The 20,355-nt window shown below is 45.6% G+C and overlaps 1 protein-coding gene across 3 annotated transcripts in view; it reads right to left on the minus strand.

Moving 5' to 3' along the window:
- chrne (cholinergic receptor, nicotinic, epsilon) overlaps positions 1-19,946 on the minus strand; it is a 45,204-nt gene extending 25,258 nt beyond the window's left edge. The window contains exons 1-6 of one of the 3 annotated variants that reach the window (XM_078533755.1): positions 19,930-19,946; positions 19,757-19,837; positions 17,438-17,518; positions 16,329-16,416; positions 1,457-1,590; positions 121-165 (exon numbers count right to left, since the gene is read on the minus strand). In XM_078533755.1, the coding sequence (XP_078389881.1) occupies positions 121-165; positions 1,457-1,552 (141 nt within the window). In that variant the 5' untranslated portion in view covers positions 1,553-1,590; positions 16,329-16,416; positions 17,438-17,518; positions 19,757-19,837; positions 19,930-19,946. Of the gene's footprint in view, positions 1-120; positions 166-1,456; positions 1,591-8,447; positions 8,497-16,328; positions 16,417-17,437; positions 17,519-19,229; positions 19,251-19,756; positions 19,838-19,929 lie in introns of those variants that run through there. The other 2 variants (XM_078533756.1, XM_078533754.1) reach the window with 2 other exon arrangements.
- Positions 19,947-20,355: the final 409 nt, after the last annotated feature.

Raw genomic sequence — 20,355 nt, forward strand, 5'->3', positions numbered from 1 at the left:
ATAATGGTCTCACTTTTGAGTTATACCAACCTTAATCTTGTCACTTTAAGGTTACCATAATAGGCACAGTCTGTGCATTCTACTGCCTAACTGTCACGGAGCTGGCCAAATAATACTTACGATTTCAATCCATACGTTTGTGGCAAGTGTCTCCTCCTTTTCATTCTGTTTAAGAATTTTAAAAAAAAGATGTTACTGTTTGTGTTAGTCATGAAGCGATATTAATGTCAATAATGTTATTGGAAATTATTTTTAAATTGGGCTTGTAGTAGGGGTCTGTGTCTATGTGTGTGTCTGTGTGTGGTTTAATTGGATTAAAGACAATTAGTCTGGGTGCTTTGATGTATAGTAGTTAATTAGATAAACATAAGGAGTTAAAAGGTAGAGTACGTTTACATTTGTTGAATAAGCCATTCAAATGAATGGGTGAAATCTTGCACCCAGCTAGAGGACACCAAGCAATGTGTTTATATTACTAAAATTGGTGGAATGAAAGGATTATTGTTAGGAGAGGTAAAATTAAAAAGCCTAGTAATATGATGGAAATTTAACATTCAAAGGGGAAGCTGGGTATAAACAGAAAGGAGTTGTGTGTGTGAGTCAAGGGCATTTAAGATCTAACCAGCCTGTAAGCCTCCAACTGCAAAGGAACCAAATTGCAAAGGACCTCATTTTGAATTCGTAAGGTCAAATGTGCTTTGCCTGGTGTCTCTTTAAAGTCTATGGGTTATTATTGCCTTGGTGAAGATTTACCTGGGAGTGATTAATTTGGGGATTTGTTTAAAAGTTACTATGGTAGTAATTTGTAGACATGTGTATGTGTTTAAATTTGTTGTTAAATTAATAAATGTTTAATTTTGTTTTATATAAAAAAAACCTCTTGAGGCTTGGTGGTCTTATTCCTGAATTCAGAGCTGCATCTCAAACATACCAATTGAAAATATAGGTTATGACAGTTGTTCAAGTTTCCCTCTGGGATTTAAACAACTCAGCCTTTACCAACTGCTGTGTCATAACAGTTAGCTTATGCTTTGGCAGAAGACCTAATGTCAGGAGCTTTGAAAATTTGGAAACTGAGCACATTGGCTCATGTTTTCTTAGTAGTGTCAAGGACCTCATCTATCATCTCTATACTGTCAGGGATTCCAATGTCACTTTACCCTTCTGGTTCTCTTCGCTAAGTGAAAGGGGTAAAATGGCTTGATTGAACTGTTGCAGTTGAATCAATTACATTGGATGGGTTAAGTGAGTTGAATTAGACGTTTGCTAGTACAGAGCTTGAGTATCGGTGAAAAACGAGACGTGTCAAATTCGACGTCTCGTTTTTTTTAGTTGAATTAGTTGATTTGTGGACAGACATCTGAAGAGGCATCATGGTGGTAACTGAGCAGTCTCAAATTCATTCAAACACACTGATAATGTTGACGCTTTAACGCAGTTGCAAAGAGTTCCTTACCAATGAGATGAGATTGGTTAGTGTAAGTTTCAGCGTCACGTTAATAATATCCCCGTAAAACTTGGCTGGACGGATTCTCTTATCATAGTTGGCCATCAAGTTATTCAAAAGTTTTTCTTCTATATTTGAACGAGCTGTAGATGAATAAGAGATTAATTTGCTTCAAATTTCCAGCATATGTTTATTTATTCTTTATTTGGATGTGGGCATCACTGGCTAGACCAGCATTTGTTGCCCATCCCTAATTGCCCTTAAGAACTGAGTGGCTTGCAAGGCCATTTCAGAGGGCAGCTAAGAGACAGCCACATTGCTGAGGGCCTGGAATCACATGTAGGCCAGACCAAGTAAGGATGGCAGATTTCCTTCCCTAAAGGACATTATTGAGCCAGATGGGTTTTTTACTGCAATTCTTTCATAGTCACCATCACTGAGACTAGCTTTTAATTACAGAATTAATTTTAAATTCTGACATGGTGGGATTTGAACCTGTGCCCCCAAAGCATTAGCACTTTGGATCACTAGTCCAGTGACATTACCACTACTCTACTGTCTCCTCGCATAAGGGGAGTATAAAGTATAAAGGACCAGCACATAAAGGGTTACCATGGGACTGAGTACAGTACCACCCACATGGTGATGAAAGAGAACACATGGCCCACACCTACAGGTCAGTGTACTGTTGGACAGAGCCATGTGTAGAAGCAAGCACGGAGACAGCTCCTAGCTTGGACTCTTCACTGTGTAACTCTTTTAGAGTCAACCAATTAAACCAAATTAATAGAATAAGGAATAAATCAAGCACAGCCCCTAAGTCAGGTCAGCTGTAAAACCAAGGACAAAGTTTCTTTACTGTGTACATGTACATAGTTCTTATAGTTAATAAATACTTACTGTTGAAGTACCTAAGACTACAAAGACCTTATTAAGACCTACAGAATGATATCTAGCACCTTATAACATGATGGCAGCGAATGAGAAAACCCAAAACCACACAGAGACTGCAGAAAAAAATTACAGTCCTGGAAAACTGAAGAAAAAAAAAATCGAAGAAGCATTCCGACCTGAAGAAAAGCTCGAGAAGCAAGGGTGCAGAAGAAAATCACCACAGGAAAGCTCCAAAGAAAGGCTTGGAGACTGAAGGCAGAACTTAAAATCCCTCACTACAGCAGAAGACTCCATATGGCTCCTGTGGCAATCCAGCTTCAATACCCAGAGAGTGCAGGGTCAGCAGGCCCAGCAAGGCTGAGTTAAAACTTCAAAATTCCTGGACACAGTAAGTCCTGAGAAACCTACTACTACTGCAGGGGTCAGACATTGCCAGTTAAGATTGCAGTCTCTCAAAACCTGATTCCGGAGTCAGCCATCTACACACGTGGCACCCAGGCTCACTCCGAGCAAAGAAAAGAACAATAATTCATTCAAAAATCAATTGTGACTGAGGAAGCAGCTTTCAGCACCCAGCAAGTGCCAACATTCGACCCTTGCATGACCCTAGAACATAGCGCTGAAGCCGGGAGGTCTTTATTCAGTCAATCCAGGTAGCCATAGTTTTAAATGCTGAGCTCCAACACCATTACTGTGGGAACTAGACAAAACTGGCAAACACAGGAAAACCCTTTGCCCTGAAACATACGGCGGCAGCATCTTGGATTTCAGCAACTTTGTAAAGCGGAACCTGCAATTCTAAAATTTTAACCATGGATCAGAAATCCACTCTTCCAGATCAATTTGGACTTATCCAAGGCCCAGATCAATCACATAATTGGGGACTTTGGAGAAAACGATGCCTTAGATACGTGATTGCTTCAAGTCTAGATAGAAAGACAGAAGGCTGCACAATCTTCACCATTCGTGACTCCTCAGATACTGAAGCAGTCCATGTCCATCTGCAGCAAGACCCGGACAATATCCAGGCTTGGGCTGACTGGTGGCAAGTAACATTCGCACCACACAAGTGTCAGGCAATGACCATCTCCAATGAGAGAATCTAACCATCGCACCTTGACATTCAATGGCATTACCATCGCTGAATCCCCCAGTATCAATATCCTGGTGGGGGGGTTACCATCGACCAGAAGCAGAACTGGACTAGCCATATAAATACTGTGGCTACAAGAGCAGGTCAGAGGTTAGGAATCCTACGGTGAGTAACTCACCTCCTGACTCCCCAAAGCCTGTACACCATCTACAAGGCACAAGTCAGGAGTGTGATGGAATACTCCCCACTTGCCTGGATGAGTGCAGCTCCCACAACACATCAAGGAGCTCGACACCATCCAGGACAAAGCAGCCCCGCTTGATTTCCACCCCATCAGCAAACATTAACTCCCTCCACCACCGATGCACAGTAGCAGCAGTGTGTGTACCATCTACAAGATGCACTGCAGGAATTCACCAAGGCTCCTGAGCACCCTCCAAACCCTCAACCGCTACCATCTAGAAGGCAAGGGCAGTAAAGACATGACAACATTGGCTCCTACATTATATCAGTGTCTAAGATTCAAAAGTACTTAATTGGCTTGAAGTCCTGTAAGATACTGTTAGAAATGGAAATTCTTTCTTCAACCCTGGAAGTAGGTGAGTTGACGGGGGTGGGGGATGGCTTATAGATTAAACATTATAGACAAACAAAATCCAAAATATTCCTGCGTGGTAAACCTTAACAATAGGACATGGGGCATATGAAGAATGGTTGATCAGATACCCATTGGAGTTTATAAGAATGAGAGGTGATCTTAAGACATATAAGACCCTGAGGGGATTTGATAGTGTGGATACTGAGAGGATGTTTCCATTTGTGGGGTAGACCAGAACTAGTGGACACGGTTTAAGAATAAGAGATTTCCCTTTTAAGACTGAGATGAGGAGAAATATTTTCTCTCAGGCGGCTATTAGTCTGTGGAATTCTCCTCCCCGGAGAGCAGTGGAGGGTGGGTCATTGAATTTATTCAAGGCAGAGATAGACAGATTTTTGATAGACAAGGGAGTCGAGGGTTATGGGGGGCAGACAGGAAAGTGGAGATGAGACCACAACCAGATCAGCCATGATCTTATTGAATGGTGGAGTGGGCTTGAAGGGCCAAATGGCCTGCTCCTGCTCTTAAGTCCTATGTACGCTCAACCTGACATAAGAGAAACTTAAAAGTCAATGACAGGAACAACTTTTTCACACAAGGATCAACACTCGGAACGTGAGCACAGTGTGGGTGTCGGCATGGAGTCACTTTTGAGGTTTGAGATGTAATGAGGAGAAAGGCCTGTTTAGGCAGTTGAGCTAAAGTTTGGCCTTCAACACCTGCCTTCATTCTGTGATCTGATGAAAGGCGACACTCGCTTGTTAATGCTTGCGGGTCTATATTTGTTGAATGTTCCTCGCGAGATTTAAATAGAAATGAAGTATTGTTGCAAAAATAGCCCTCCAACATTAATATTTGCAGGTCAACACAAAAAAGGCCCAGACTCCACAACCAAGGGGCCTTAGATTCTGAGTTCACAAAAGATCCATGGTGAGTGGGCGGAGGAAGACTGTGTAGTCCAGTGGTGCTACTAATTCATGCCAGGAGCCACTTAATGTCCTTCTCGTCCCTCCCTCAGTAGACTTACTGCTCTTGAGAGTCAAGATACAGATTAGCTGTGGTCCAATTGAATGGTGGTGGAATTGGTTTGAGGGGTTGAATGACCTCCTATGTTTCTTGAGTCTTTGGGTCTCTACTCATGGCCTGTAATGATGCCCTACCTAGCTGAAAGGCGACAGGGTTACAATTCAATGTTGGTCCCTCTCTCTTGCTTGCAGCCATTGCAGAAGGTGAGAGAATGCTATTGGGAGGCAGCATTAGCCCATCTTCCACGCAGTGAGTAGAAGGTGAATGTTGACTCGAACAATTGGTCCGCTCGTTCTTCGCATTCTCTTCATCTTCAGCTCATGTGGAGAATTCAGGCAGGAACACAGCAATTGGGCCAAATGGCCTGTTTCTATGCTGTAAATTCCACATCATTCCTGTGCAGATGGCCCCTACACATACAGAGGAGGCAGTGGCATTGTGGTAATGTTGCTGGAGAGTTGCTAGTAAGCCAATGCTCTGCAAACATGGGCTCAAATCCCACCACAGCAGCTGCCAATTAATAAATCTGGAATATGAAACTAGTCTTCAAAAACTATCGTCGATTGTCACAAAAACCCATCTGGTGCCCTGTAGGGAAGGAAATTGGCCATCCTTACCTGGTCTGGCCTACATTGTGACTCCTGACATTAACTGCCCTCTGAACTGGCCACGTGAGACAGTCAGTTAGGGTTGGGCAACAAATGCCAGTGATGCCCACATCCCATGAAAGAATAAAGAGGGAAAAAAATTAACAATACCCTCAGCAGCCATCAAGAGCTGATCCTGTGTGGAAAAGCAGCATGGAAGTCATTCTGCAGTGTGGTGTATCACAGCGTTTCTGAGAGTGCCCTTCAAAATAGGCAGTTGGTGGCACTGTGGCACCCTGACCATCACAACAAGTCCAGCTTTTAGATCCAGCTCAAGGTGATGGGGATGAGCCAATAGATTTTTTGTCTCCGGCCAGTGGGGAAATTCTGACCTCCTCCTCCCCTCCCCATTCACTCTCCACCCCCCTCCCCACCCCCAACAATTGGTGTGAGGCTTTGAGATGAGGTCCAAAAATGTGAAAAACCACACCGACTGGCCAGGGACTCAGAACAGCAGCGGCCAGAATAATGCTGTGTAAAAATTGACCAACCTGACCACATCAAGCATGGTGCTGAAGTTAATCTGGCAGAGTTGGCTTTGCATTGCCAGCTGTAGGATGTTAGGTCAATACTTATCCCTGTACCAACATCATTATAACAGATGGGGAGGTGGTGGCATAGTGGTATTGTCACCGGACTGGTATTCCAGAGACCCAGGGTAATGCTCTGGGGACCTGGGTTTCAATCCCACCATGGTAGATGATAATGACCATGAGACCATTGTTGATTGTTGTAAAAACCCATCTGGTTCACTAGTGCCCTTTAGGGAAGGAAATCTGCTGTCCTTACCTGGTCTGGCCTACATGTGACTCCAGCATTTAAGAATCAACCACAGCAGCAATGTGGTTGACTCTTAAATGCCCTCTGAATAAGGGCAATTAGGGATGGGTAATAAACACTGGCCTAGCCAGCGACACCCACATCCCAGAGAAACTATTTCCTCTGAATCTGAAAATCAAATGAGGAGATCTAACCATAAGGAGCGAAACCAAGAAGCATTTTTTTTTACCAGTACTCGGGTACTCTCTTCTCCCAAAAAACTGTGGATTCTGCGGGTTAATGATTATTGTTTGGTAAGCGTATCAAGGGAAATGGAGTTGAGGTACAAATCGGTCACAATCTAATTCAATGGTGAAGCAGGCTTGAGGGGCTGAATGGCCTCAATGTAAATGCCGTAAAAAGGTCTGAGCGACCTTTTGTGCTGCTTCTCCAGTTGTCCCTCCGACCTCCCACTGGAGTTTCAGCAGAGCCCCGTGGAAAATGAGGGAAAATGTCTTTAAACATGACATGAAAAGGTATGAAACACACAGGGAAATTCAGAAAGGTGGTTTATAACACGCCTCAGGCGACACCTGAGGAGTTTGTACCAAAAGAAAACAAAATGCACAGATTAAGCAATAATTCTCCCAGTTGCTGTTTTTGAGATCTTGCTGTGCACATCTCTATAGCAACAGGTGATCACACTTCAGTGCATTACTGACGGAGGACTGCACTGTCAGAGTTGCTGTCTTGCAGCTGAGATGTTAACCAGAGATTCCCTGGTCCTCCCAGGTGGGCGTGAAATACTTTGCCACCGTTGTTTTGAGGAAGAGCAGTGGGGAGTTATCCCAGTGTCCTGGTCAACACTTTTTCTCCCTCAACCAACATCACTAAAAGTCAGATGACCTGGTCATAACCTGTCTGGGTGAGCTTGCTGTGTGCAAATTGGCTGCCGTGATTCCTACATCTTCACGGTGACAATATTTCAAAAGGGTCTTCATTGCCTGCAAAGTGCTTTGGGACATGCTGAGGCCATGAAAGGCGCCAGATATGCGAGCTCTTTTACTGACAGCTGAATATGCTGTTATGACTAGTTATCAAAAGTGTTCAAATCCCACTGTAACTGCTTTCAAAACTTTCCCATTTTGTAAATTGCTTTTTTAAAAATATATATTTAACCCTCAATCAACATCAGGAGGTCTCGTGGTGCAGTGGGTAGCTTTTCTACTCCTGATACCAGAAGCACCACGTTCAAGTCTCACTCCAGGACTTGAGGCAGATGGTAAGAGCGGGAGAGACTCCTGGTCAGCCCTGCTTGACGTGGAATTGGACCCCTCAAGCTTATAGCCTTCCCTTTCGGGCGAGCGATGTGTCCCAGGGAAAACAAGCTACAGAAAAACAAATGTAAAACACGTGCTTTGTCTGCCTCACACATCTCCAGATGTGGGAAGCCTTCTAAGTCTAACTAGCATCACTTTAAAAAAAAACAGATTATGCAGTCATTATCACGTTCTTGTATGTGGGATCTTGCTGTGTGCAAATTAGTTCCCTGCATTACAACATTTCAAAAGTACTTCATTGGCAGTAAAGTACTTTGCGGTATCCTGAGACCATGAAGTACAGTTATATAAATGTAAGTAAGCTATTTTATTTTTTAGCGAATGTTAGAGTTTATTTTCCACTTAGTTTAGATACCACATAAGAGTTTATTTTCACTCTCCTTAGCCACCAGCTACCAATATCTTTGCCACTAAGTTGCTTACCTACCGGTAGCCAACTTGGGTTCGTTTGTGACATTTTAATTCCTGTCCTATGCACTCTTTGGATTAAATGCAAGAATTATGAAACCCTTCGAGAAACAAACGCGCAACTCTTATATCCAACGTTGATGTGAACCATGGAAAAGCACACAAGAAGGATAATTCACTTAAATCCTTTGGGTTTCCTTTTTATTTCAACGGAGTGATGGATGATGAGTCTTACCTTCAAGCACCAAGCAGAGGATCAGGAGAAGGGTCAGAGCCATGGTGGTCGGTCGCTGCTCTTCACGAGTGTGCGGCTCTGCTTGTGAGGCGAGGCTTTTTTTGGGTCTCTGGGCCGTGCTGGGTTTCACCTCCCCTGCCGATGAAGCCCCAGCTGTCGGAAGGATCTCCGAAACTTCCTGGGGCTGCCAGCTGGTGGATTAACCCTATCCACCGTGGTAACTCTATCCAGCTGAGAAACAGCTGGTAGCGGTCTCTCGGGGGGGGTGGGGGTGGGGGAAGCAGTGAAGCTTTAAGAGTTGAGTTTACCCTTTTCCCAGTTCGCTGCAGCTACAGGAACACCACAGCCCTGAGAACTCCCCAGTCCATTTCGCCTACAGTCCGATATAAAAGAAAGAGCCAGGAAGCTGGGGTCCTTATACACCACGTAGCAGGACTCATTGCTAATAATGTTTAAAAAGCCTATAGTATCCCGGGCTTTATAAACAGAGATGGAGAGTACAAGGAGCAAATCATGCTAAACCTCATGGGACACTGGTTAGACCTCAGTTGGAATTATTGGGCTGAATATTCAGGCCCAGCTGAGTTTGAGAGTGAAGGAGGGTGTGGCCCGGAAATATTGGCACCGGTCGGCATGCCAACGGCCCGGCCTTTTCCCCTGCACTTTCGGGGCTGGCAGGACCACCCCGCAGTGTTTCAGCACAATATGGCACAGGAGGCGACCATTCAGCCCATCGCGTATGTGACGGAAACAGGAGAGTGCATGGGAGTGGGGCTAATTCGGTTGCACTTTGAAGAGGCAGCAAAGACATGATGGGCTGAATGGTCACCTCTGTGCTGCACAGCACAGCAGATCTCACAGACAGCAGTGAGATAATGATCAGATAATCTGCTTTTTAGTGATTTTGATTTGGGGATAAATACTGTACTGGACACCAGGGAGAACTCCCCTGCTCGTCATCAGATACTGTCACAGGATCTTTAGCATCCACCTGTGTGAGCAGACAGGGCCTTAGTTTATTATATTATCTGAAAGGTGGAATCTCCAACAGTGCGGTGCTCCCTCAGGACCGACCCTCCCAAAGGTGCAGCACTCCCTCAGTACTGACGCTCCGACAGTGCCCCGTTCCTGGTACTGACCCTTCGACAGTTTAATGCTCCCTCAGTACTGACCCTCCAACAGCGCAACACTGCCTCGTTACTGATTGTTCAACAGTGCAGCACTCCCTTAGTACTGACCCTTTGACAGTGCAGCACTCCCTTAGTACTGACCCTTTGACAGTGCAGCACTCCCTTAGTACTGACCCTTTGACAGTGCAGCACTCCCTTAGTACTGACCCTTTGACAGTGCAGCACTCCCTCAGTATTGACCCTCCGATAGTACAGCACTCCCTCAGAACTGACTTTCTGACAGTTCAGCACCCCCTCGGTACTGACCCTCCAACAGTGCAGTTCTCCCTCAGCACTGACCCTCCAACAGTGCAGCGCTCCCTCAGCACTGACCCTCCAACAGTGCAGCACTCTCTCTCGGTCCTGACCCTCTGACAGTGCAGCGCTCCCTCAGTACTGCCCCTCCACACAGTGCAGTGCTCCCTCTGTACTGCCCCTACGACAGTGGTGCACTCCCTCAAAACTGCCCTCTGAGAGGGCAGCACTCCCTCAGTATTGTACCGGGAATGTCAGCCTGGATTTAATGCTCAAGTCTTTGGAGTGGAACTTGAATGCATGGTCTTCTGACTCCCAGGAGAAAGTGCTACCCACTGAGCTAAGGCTATAGTACTCGGGTATTTAAATTAGAAGGGGCTGTATTCAGTGTCCAGTCTGTGCTGAGTCAGCTGATCGTGTGTGGGACAACAATCAGTACAGTTGGCCTCCATAGTTGGAAGAGGAACGTTCATCCCAGGAATGCTGGAGACTATGGAGTGTGTAACCATTGGGTGAGTACAAGGGCTGGGTTTGCCTCATAGTCAAACAGTCTGCCAACTCTCATTGTTAAGGCTCACATGCAAAGATCGGAGGATTGAAATTCTGCCACTCGCCCAGGGAGAAGTCAAGAATTGAGCTCACTCAGTGGTTCCCAAACTGTAGGCCACGATCAGAATTGGGGTCATAGAAATAACAAATGCGCCCCACACCACACCGAGGCCCAGGTGGTGTCCACCCTTGTCCTGCTCGACTCTTGGTCACCATCTCTCTCTCTCTTTGAGCCATGGCTCCTGCCCGTGGCCTCTTTACTGGGTCTCGAAGTCTGGCTCTGACCATGGACACAGCGGCAATGCCTCCACTGCTGATCTGAGCCCAAGCCCATCACCATGGCGCTGTGGAATGACCTGGGCCCCAACATAAGCCACCTCAAGATCCTCAACCTGTGTTTCCACTGCTTCCTTGACCAAAGTCTGTGAACCGGAGTGGCTCAGATGAAGTAATGGACTGGTGAGTACATAAAATAATAATATTTTTATATAGTGCTTTGAAAATCCAGATTTTCAAATTTAGATGATGTATTTTATGTTGATTTATAATACGTGAACTTTAATAATATACTAATTCTTAGTGTGCTGCTTTATTGGTGTTTTGTTTTTATGAGTGAGGTCACATTAATCTTCAAGTGTTAAAATGGGGTTGGATTGGAAAATAGGTTGCAAAGCGCTGAGCTAACTTTTTAGCATTCTCTGTGCAAGAGGACCATCTTGTGGCAATGGTGGGATACTGCAGCATTAAAACTTAAAAGACCTTCGGGGAATAGTTAGCAAAATGAAAACTTGCATTTATATAGCATCTTTAACATAGTAAAAACATCTCAAGACTCTTCACTGGAGTGTTTAGAATCAGAGAATGACACAGAACAGAAGGAAGTTATTCAGCCAATCATGCATGAGCTGACTCTGACGCAAAACTCAGAAACAGAACATAACAAGACTTAGGACTGGTGAAATGGGTAGATACTAGGCAGATGAAATTTAACACAGAGAAGCGTTAAGAGATTTATTCCGGTAGAAAGAATGAGGAGAGGCATTATAAACTAAATGGAACCATTGGGGGAGAGGTGCAGGAACAGAGAGAGAGCCTTTTTTATTGTTGTGATCTGGAATTGGACTGACTAAAAGTGCAGTGGCAATAGATTCAGTAATAACTTTCAAAAGAGAATAAGATAAATACTTGAAGGGAAAACATTTATAGGGCTATGGGGAAAGAGCAGGGGCAGTGAGACTAATCTAGCTCTACCAAACAGCCAGCACAGACATGATGGGCCAAATAGCCTCCTTCTGTGCTGTAAGATTCATGGTTCTTTGGCAGAGCTATCAAGTTAATCCCATTCCCTTGCTCTTTCCCCATAGTATTTATCTAATTATTTTTGAAAATTGCCATTAAATCTGCTTCCACATCCAGTGGAATTGAGGCCTGACAGTGCTTTATAAAGATTTAGCATAATGTAGTTGCTTTTATGCTCTATTAATAAAGCCAAAGAACAGATGAATTAATGGACTGATGAGTACATAAAATAATAACATTTTTACAACGTACTTAAAAATCCAGATTTTCATTTTCTATTATATGTTGATTTATAATATGTGAACTTTAATAATTACATACTAAATGTTACTATACTTTTTTAACAATAATTCACAATTTATTATGCCACTTTCATAATAAATGTTCATACATCCCCAGGTCTCTCTGTTCCTGCACTCTCTTCAAAAACATTAGACACTGAGTCACATCAGGAGATATTAGGACAGCTGACCAAAAGCTTGGTCAAAGAGCCCCCTCAAGGAGGAGAGCAAGGTGTAGAGGTTTAGGAGGGAATTTGATGGGATGATGAAAATCGGGGATGCATAAGTAGCCAGAGTAGGAGGAATACAGAGATCTTGGAGGGTTATGGAGGTAAGGGGGAGCAAGGCCGTGGAGGTATTTGAACACGAGGGTGAGATTTTAAAATTGAGATGATGCTAGACTGGGAGGAGTAAAAGGGAAACAAAAACAGAATTACCTGGAAAAACTCAGCAGGTCTGGCAGCATCGGCGGAGAAGAAAAGAGTTGACATTTCGAGTCCTCATGACCCTTCAGCAGAACTTTTCTTCTCTTCTCTTTTCTTCTCTTCTCCTCTTTTCTTCTCTTCTCTTCTTTTCTTCTCCGCCGATGCTGCCAGACCTGCTGAGTTTTTCCAGGTAAATCTGTTTTTGTTTTGGATTTCCAGCATCCGCAGTAGTTTTTTGTTTTTATATATTTAGAGGAGTAAATGGGACTTGTTGCGAGTTAGGATACAGGCAGCAGAGTTTGGAATGAGCTGAAGTTTGTTGAGGGTGGGAGGTGGGAAGCCAAGCAGGAGACTATTGGAATAGTCAAGCCTAGAGGTGACAAACAAAGATAGGGTTTCTTTCCATTCCTACCCAAACTGGCTGCCAGGTTTCCTAAATTATAACAGTGACTACAGTTTCAAAAATACTTTGTTCGCAGTGAAGTTGTTTGGGACGTATTGAGATTATGCAAGGTACTACACAAACACAAGATCTTTCGTCCTTATACAACCAAATTCCTTCTCCAATCTCCCTAAGATAATATGAGCCACAATGTTAACTCCCCACAGCCCATCCTCTCTGACTAGGCTTCTTTCCACTGGAGTCTAGAAGAGTGAGGGGTGATTTGATTGAAGTTTACAAGATCCTGAACGGCCTTGACAAGGTGGACATGGAAAGGATGTTTCCTCTTGTGGGTGAGTCCAGGACTAGGGGACACTGTTTTAAAATTAGGGGTCGCCCTTTTAGGACAGAGATGAGGAGAATTTTTTTCTCTCAGAGAGTTGTGCGACTCTCTGTCTCAGAAGGCGTTGGAGGCGGGGTCACTGAATATTTTTAAGGCGGAGGTAGATTCTTGTTAGGCGAGGGAATCGAAGATTATTGGGGGTAGATGGGAATGTGGAATTCGAAACACAAGCAGATCAGCCATGGTCTTATTGAATGGCGGAGCAGGCTCGAGGGGCCGAATGGTCTACTCCTGTTCCTATTTCTTATGAATAGTCACAGCCCAGTCTATATATCACACATAAACACTGCCAGTAAACATATTGTATTGTTTCATTTATTGTGGAGTTTGTTACAGGCAGGACAGCAGAAACATATTATCAGGCAGTAGCAGGCTTAGGTCCACATGCTCTCTACAATATGCATAATGTAAATCTCTTACAAGCGTCCCACAGCTGATGTGTGAATCGAGACTGCTTCCAAACAAGTCTAACTTTTCTAAGAGTGACTACTTGATTCAACAAAGGTAATTTGGGATTCATACAACAGAACAGCATCGTAACCTGTTTGTGTGTTCCGCTTTTGCGTTGCCACTTGATTCTGAGTCACACAGGGCGTGTGAGTAAAACCTCAGCCCTCTATTCAACCTCTTTATCCGCCTGATCTCGCAGATTCCTTGATCTGTAGGGGTAATTTTAACACATTAAGAAAAAGGATGTTTATTATGAAATGAAAGATAAACACTGTAGGTGCTGGAAATCTGCAGTAAAAACATGAAAGGCTGGAAAACGCTCAGCAGGTCAGGCAGCAGCTATTGGGGGAAGAGAGAGAGAAACAGTTAACATTTCAGGACTGTTGAATTTTTGTCGGGAAGAAAGACTTGCATTTCTATAGCACCTTTCATGATCTTAAGAAGTCTGACGGCGCCTTACAGCCAATGAAGCACCTCTTTTGTGATGTCGTCGCTGTCGTAATGCTAGAAACACAACAGCCAAGTTGCGCACAGCAAGATCCCACAAACAACAATGCGATAATGACCAGGTAATCCTTTTTCTAGTGAAATTGGTTGAGAGATAAATTTTGGCTCCAGGATACCAGAGAGAACACCCTCACCGCCACCCGCACTGCAGAGTAAATCTCCCTCTTCACTGTCCCAATAATGTGCCTCAGTCACAGCCTCAGCCTTCCATAACCTACATCAACTGTACTGAAATGGATTGCCATGTTTGGCTAAACTCACCCACTCTTACACCTCTGGCCTGTAATGTGACTCCTGTCACATTCTCAAAATGGTTGATTCTTAACTGCCCTTCAGGCTGGGCCTAGCCAAACCCTCAGTTGCAGCAAACCACTACCAGGGTTGCAAGAAGGCCCACCAACACCTTCTCAGGGTAACTAAGGGATGGGCAATAAACTGCATCCTTACTGGCAACAATAATGACAACTTGTATTCATGTGGCTTCTTTAACTTCATAAAAATATTCCAGAGTGCTACACAGGAACATTCCAGAGCAAAATCTGACATCAAGCGACATAAGGGGGCAATAGGGTAGATAACCAAAAGCTTGGTCAGAGAGGTGGATTTTGAGAAGCATCTTAAAGGAAGAGAGAGAGAGAGAAAGAGAGAGAGAGAGGGAGAGAAAGAGACGGAGAGGTTTAGGGAGGGAGTTCCAGAGCTTAGGGCCCAGGCAGCTGAAGGCACGGCCGCCAATGGTGAAATCGGAGATGCTCAAGTGGCCGGAATTTGAGGAGCGCAGAGATCCCGGAGAGTTGTGGTGTCGGAGGAGATAACAGAGATAGGGAAGGGGTGGAGGGAGAGGGGAGCGGGGGTTGGCGAGGCCATAGAGTGATTTGAAAACGAGGATGAGATAAGTATCCCGAGAGCTTTTTTTAAAAAATTTGCTTCATCCCAGCTGCCGGTTAAGATCGGTTAACTCAGCAGAGGCTGGGGATTGAAGCTAGAACCTTCCCAGTTTGTATGGATGAGCTGATTCACCATCAGATCGGGCTGCCTGACAGTGGGGTTACTTGTGTTCGACCTTCTTGTTGGTTTTAATTTGAACAACACGCTGTATACACTGTAACGTCCTCAGTCCAGAATTCTGTTGTTTAGAAATACCAGTTGTCTGGAAATCTTTTGAGCAGCTCTGAACACCTCGCGGCATCATTTTAGTACAGTACATTGGGAGTGGAAGTGTGGAAGATGCGGGATTTGGATAAGTAAAACCATTTTGATCACGCTTCGGCTAAATATTTAAATCTATGGTGTTTTACGGTTCACATGCTCGTGGTTAGGTATTCTAATGTCATTCTATAATCCAGAAAATTCTGGACTGGAGAGGTTACAGTGTATTACAGAGAGAGAGAGAGACGATTAATCATAGATTAATTTAGGGGGAAGCTAGATAAACACATGGGCCTGAATTTTTCAGGCGGCGGGCGGGAGCGGTCGCAATCGGCTCCGCGCCGCCATTTTACGCGGGCAGGTCAATTTTGCACGTGCGCGTTTCAACCTCCCTGAGCTACGGAGCTGCCTCAGGGAGAGTGAATCGATGTTGAAATTATTAAATAAATGGTTCAAAAATGTATTTAAACATGTCCCACCTCACGTGACTATGTCACATGAGATGGGACATGTTTTTATATTTAGAGGTTAAAAAAAAATTTATTTAATTAATAAAAGTTTTGGGAAACCTCATCCCGCTCGTGGGTGAGGCTTCCTAAAAAAACAGGAAGGCCGCTTGGCCTTTTTGCCTGCCCGCCAATCGTAAGGTTAGAAGGGCAGCGTTAACAATTAGATCCATTACTTCCTTAGTGGCCTTGATTGGCCGTTTACATATTGGCGAGCGCGCAGCCAACTCTGGCACGCACCCACCGAACGAAATATCGCGGGACTGCGCGGTGTCATCGGAACGCACGCCCGACATCGTCGCGTGTCATTTTACACACCTGCCTGTCAGGCCCGTTCCCACACGCTGACCGGAAAATCCTGCCCATGAGGGAGAAAGGATGAGATGGAGAGAAGGGTGGGAGGAGACTCATGTGAAGCATAAATACCAGCACGGACCTGTCGGGCTGAAAGGTCTTTCGCTAGTGCTGTCATTTCTAGGTGATTCGATGGTGATCTTTCTTCAACTTACTCAAAAATAAACGTGATGCACCCAATCAAAATCGAACCTGCTGACAGACCGACAATCAGGTAGATGGTTTCGTTCAGGTCTAGCCTGTCTGTTGGGAGAACAAGATGAATTGTTGGATTCTTACAGCGCAGAAGGAGGCCATTCGGCCCATCGTGTCCACGAAAGCTCTTTGAAAGAGCTATCCAGTTAGTCCCATTTCTTCTCCCCAACCACCACCCCCCCTCCCCCACCACCACCCACACCCTCCCTGCCACCACCCACACCCTCCCCACCACCACCCACACCCTCCCCACAGCCCTGAAGAAAAACTCGCTTGGTACCTTGGACAATATGATCCTGGTATGAGAGTTGGACTATTTGACTATGTGAGGGGCTGTAGGACGAATGCAGCGTTGGGCAGTTGGAGCCTAGAGGCACGGTAACCTTCCTTGCTGTCCTTAGAGCAGCTTAGCCCCTCCTATTCCACTGTCTTCCTGCCCTGCCCCACTTTGATTTGCAATTCCAAACAAAGGCCCGAACTTGGGTTGTGGGGGGGGGGGAAGGGGGGGCAGGGGTGGTGGCTTGGCTGGGAGGGGGTAAGGAGAGGGTTAAGGGGGTATTGCATCGGCTCATCCATCAGGCATACCTGTCGGGAGCTGGATCCTGGGCTAGAAGGTGAGTTTAGGTTTCCTTTTCGATCAATGGGTGCTCTTCCAGGCCTTGAGCCGCCATTGTTTCAGGCTACCCCCCCACCCACCTCCTGCCCACCCAAACCACCATGCCCCCAACCCCAACCAACACCCCCCCCAACTCCTGATCCCCTCTGACACCCTTCACCCCTCTACCAATCCAACCCAGTGCCTTCTCCCCCTCCCGATCCCTGACAACTGTCTTCTACTCGCTCCCACTCCTTCCACAGGCTTCCCTCCCTCCCACTGAGCGAGTGTGCACAGGGCTCCACAGCTGCAGTCTCTCACCTGTAAATGCTCGCAGAGTTTTACTCAAATGAGGTTGCCCCACATCCTCCCCACACCCCCGAAAACCCAGGTCTCTGGAGAAACTGCGCATCTGCCTCTTGTCAAACAATGGGGTGGTTGTGGGGGGGCACCTGGGTGGGGGCCTTTACTCACTCGGCCAGCAGGTCTTCAGCCTCCAGCAGTTGACCTCCACCTCCAGACACGTGGTGCAATTTATAACCGTCGTGGATTCCCCTGGACAGACACAGAACGTAGCACAGGGTCAACAACAGCCAGAAACCACAGGAGGATGTTCTACTGGCAAGTTGCTGGACACCTTTTCCCCCACCCCCACTGCCCCTCCACCTACCCTGATTGTCCAAGCAAGAGGAGGTGCTGGGGAAAAACACTCGGCAAGTCAGGAGGCATCTGTGAAGCGGGAAAGGGGAGTTACCTGTGGGGTTAACTGGGAGGGGGCATTTGTAATCCCAATGGGATCGGGTGCAATGTTGATGTTTACACCTGATTTTGTCCTCCATTTGAAGTCAATGTCAGGCGGGGCTTGATTTCCACCTGATCCCATGGGATTCCCGTCTGACTAAAACTGTCTCCCCCGCTACCCCACCTCTGGCTAACTCTTTTATTTCTCTCTCCACCGATGTTGCGTGACCAGTTGAGTGTTTCCCGTAGGGGTTCCCGACTCTGCTTGGATATATTCCTGGAGCTTTCACCACACGCTTCCAACCACTCCACTCAGTCAAGCAGCCTTTCCTTCCCCCACCTCCAGTGTTTTCAAGAAATAATCGGCAAAGGAACGCGAAGAAAAAGGGCTCAATTCTTTTTTTCAGATTTTTTTTTCCCCCTGGTCCGGTTTTTTTGCCCACAGCGGTGCCCGGGATATTGTCTTCAATTCCTGGGGAGTCCAGGACAATATTGGAGGGTCGGCAAACCTGGTTTTCCCAGGATTTGCCATTGTTAATTCCGATTTTGACTTTAGGGTAGCAATCCGTTGCCCTTTCTCGCTTTGTGATAAATCCCCTGGGTCTGTCTGGCATTGGGGGGGAAGCCTGAGGTGAGGGGTGCAGAAGTCTATCACTTCCACCCGTCCCCGCCCCCTATCATCACCTCCCTGCACGTACATGGTGACGGGGTTGGTGGTGGGGAGTGTGGGAGCTGGTCTTTGACTCCTCCTTGTGCCACCAGCCGGTGATCCGACCATTGTTGCTTGACCCGCCTCCTCTTTGACTCAAGGTGGAATAAGAAGCCTACAGCACAATAGAGAGCAGGAGGCCATTCAGCCCATCATGCCTCTGCTGGCTCTTTGAAAGAGCAATCCAAACAGAGTCTCTCACATTTGCTCGTTTCCCATGTTTCCGCTTTTTGAGTATTGACACAGCCAATTTTTTTGTTTAAACGGGAAGGTGAGGCAATTTTTTTTTAAAAAAAGCTTTCACAAGGGGGAGAAGCTTCAATTTTCACTTCATGGGAATCAAAGGATCGCTGGAAAAAGAAACTTTTTGTCGAAGTTTTTCATCTTGTACTCATCAGGACAATGCACAAGAAAATACCAGTGTCCCGGGAAAGGATCAAAGGATCCCACTAAAGAGACTCTGAACAAAGCAGGGGTTAAATCCAGGGATCTTCCTGGTCTGTTTGACTCAAGAGCGGATGATTCTACCTTGGTGTTATCGGTATTGCACTGTGAGGGGTTGATGGTGTAGATTTTAAGTAAACTCATTCAGCAAGAATCCCGCGGGACAGGGTACAACACCGAGCTGTACACCCCTGCCCAATATTGCTCTCCCTGGACACGGTGTGAACCCAGTATCCCTACACACACTAATTTTCCAATGAATTCAGCTCAAAGTGGACGTTTAAACTCATGGCTGCCCGTTCCACCTCATATCTGATAGGCTTATTGTGCCCTAACACAGTTAGTTTTCAAGAGGCTTGTAGATCTACTCACTGCATTTGGGGGCACACATGGCTGCAGAAAAGAAAAAAAGAGTCTTGTCAGTGACAACAACTTGCATTTCTATAGCACCTTTAATGTCATGAAATGTCCCAAGGCGCTTGACAGGAGCGTTACCAGTACAGAATTTGAGACCCCAGTCGCAGAAGGAGATATGAGGTCAGGCAAAAGGCAGGTGAAGGGTTCGAGCTTCACTCCATACAGCCCCAGCAACTGCATAATGGAGCACTGGGTCCCACTATTGGAGTAACCTCCAGTGGTTTAATTTGCATCTGATGAACGTGGGTGTCTCCAACCCCTCCCACCCCTGAAAAGGGACAGCTGGGGACATTTCGCTTTGGTTGCTGGCGGATTCTTACCCCCGAAGGTTAAAAAAAAAATAACATGAGGAAGGCAACAGGATGTCACCTCAGCGACGTGTGTCTAGTGAGTGTGGCTGATGCGTGAGTCTTGAGTTAGGACCTGCGATCGGAATTATAACAATCATTAAAAATATATATTAACAGCAAAGATCTTCTCACCCTCTTGGGTCAATTTTGGAAGCTTAACTTCATACAGCCAGTTCCAAAAGATGGGCAAATCTGTCAGGGTCTGGTTGATCTCTGTGGAGACAGTTGCACATGCAGAGATTGTGACAGTCCTTCTCTAGACTAGCATCTGTGGTGTAATATACAGGTAGAATAATCATGACTACCTATAACCCGTAGAACTCGGTGCACTTTCTCTGAGATCATGTCGACCAACACTTCATCTGGACAGAAAAAGAAAGAGTATCAGACACGAATGTGAATCCTTTCACTGATAACTTGCCTTGAAGAAACATAGACTCCAAGGACAAATCCCTTCCCATTATATAATTCTCTTAAAATTTTTTTCATGGGATGTGACTCACAAGGTTAACGTTTGTTGCCCATCCCTAATTGCCCTTGAACTGAGTGGCTTGCTCAGCCATATCAGAGGGGCAGTTAAGAGTCAACCACATTGCTGTGGGTCTGGAGTCACGTGTAGGCCAAAGCAGGTAAGGATGGCAGATTTCCTTCTCTAAAGGACATTAGTGAATAAATGGGTTTTTACAACAATGAATGATAGTTTCATGGTCACTGTTACTGAGATTAGCTTT

This window comes from Cetorhinus maximus, chromosome 34 (assembly GCF_964194155.1).
Source record: "Cetorhinus maximus chromosome 34, sCetMax3.hap1.1, whole genome shotgun sequence".
Lineage (NCBI taxonomy): Eukaryota > Metazoa > Chordata > Chondrichthyes > Lamniformes > Cetorhinidae > Cetorhinus > Cetorhinus maximus.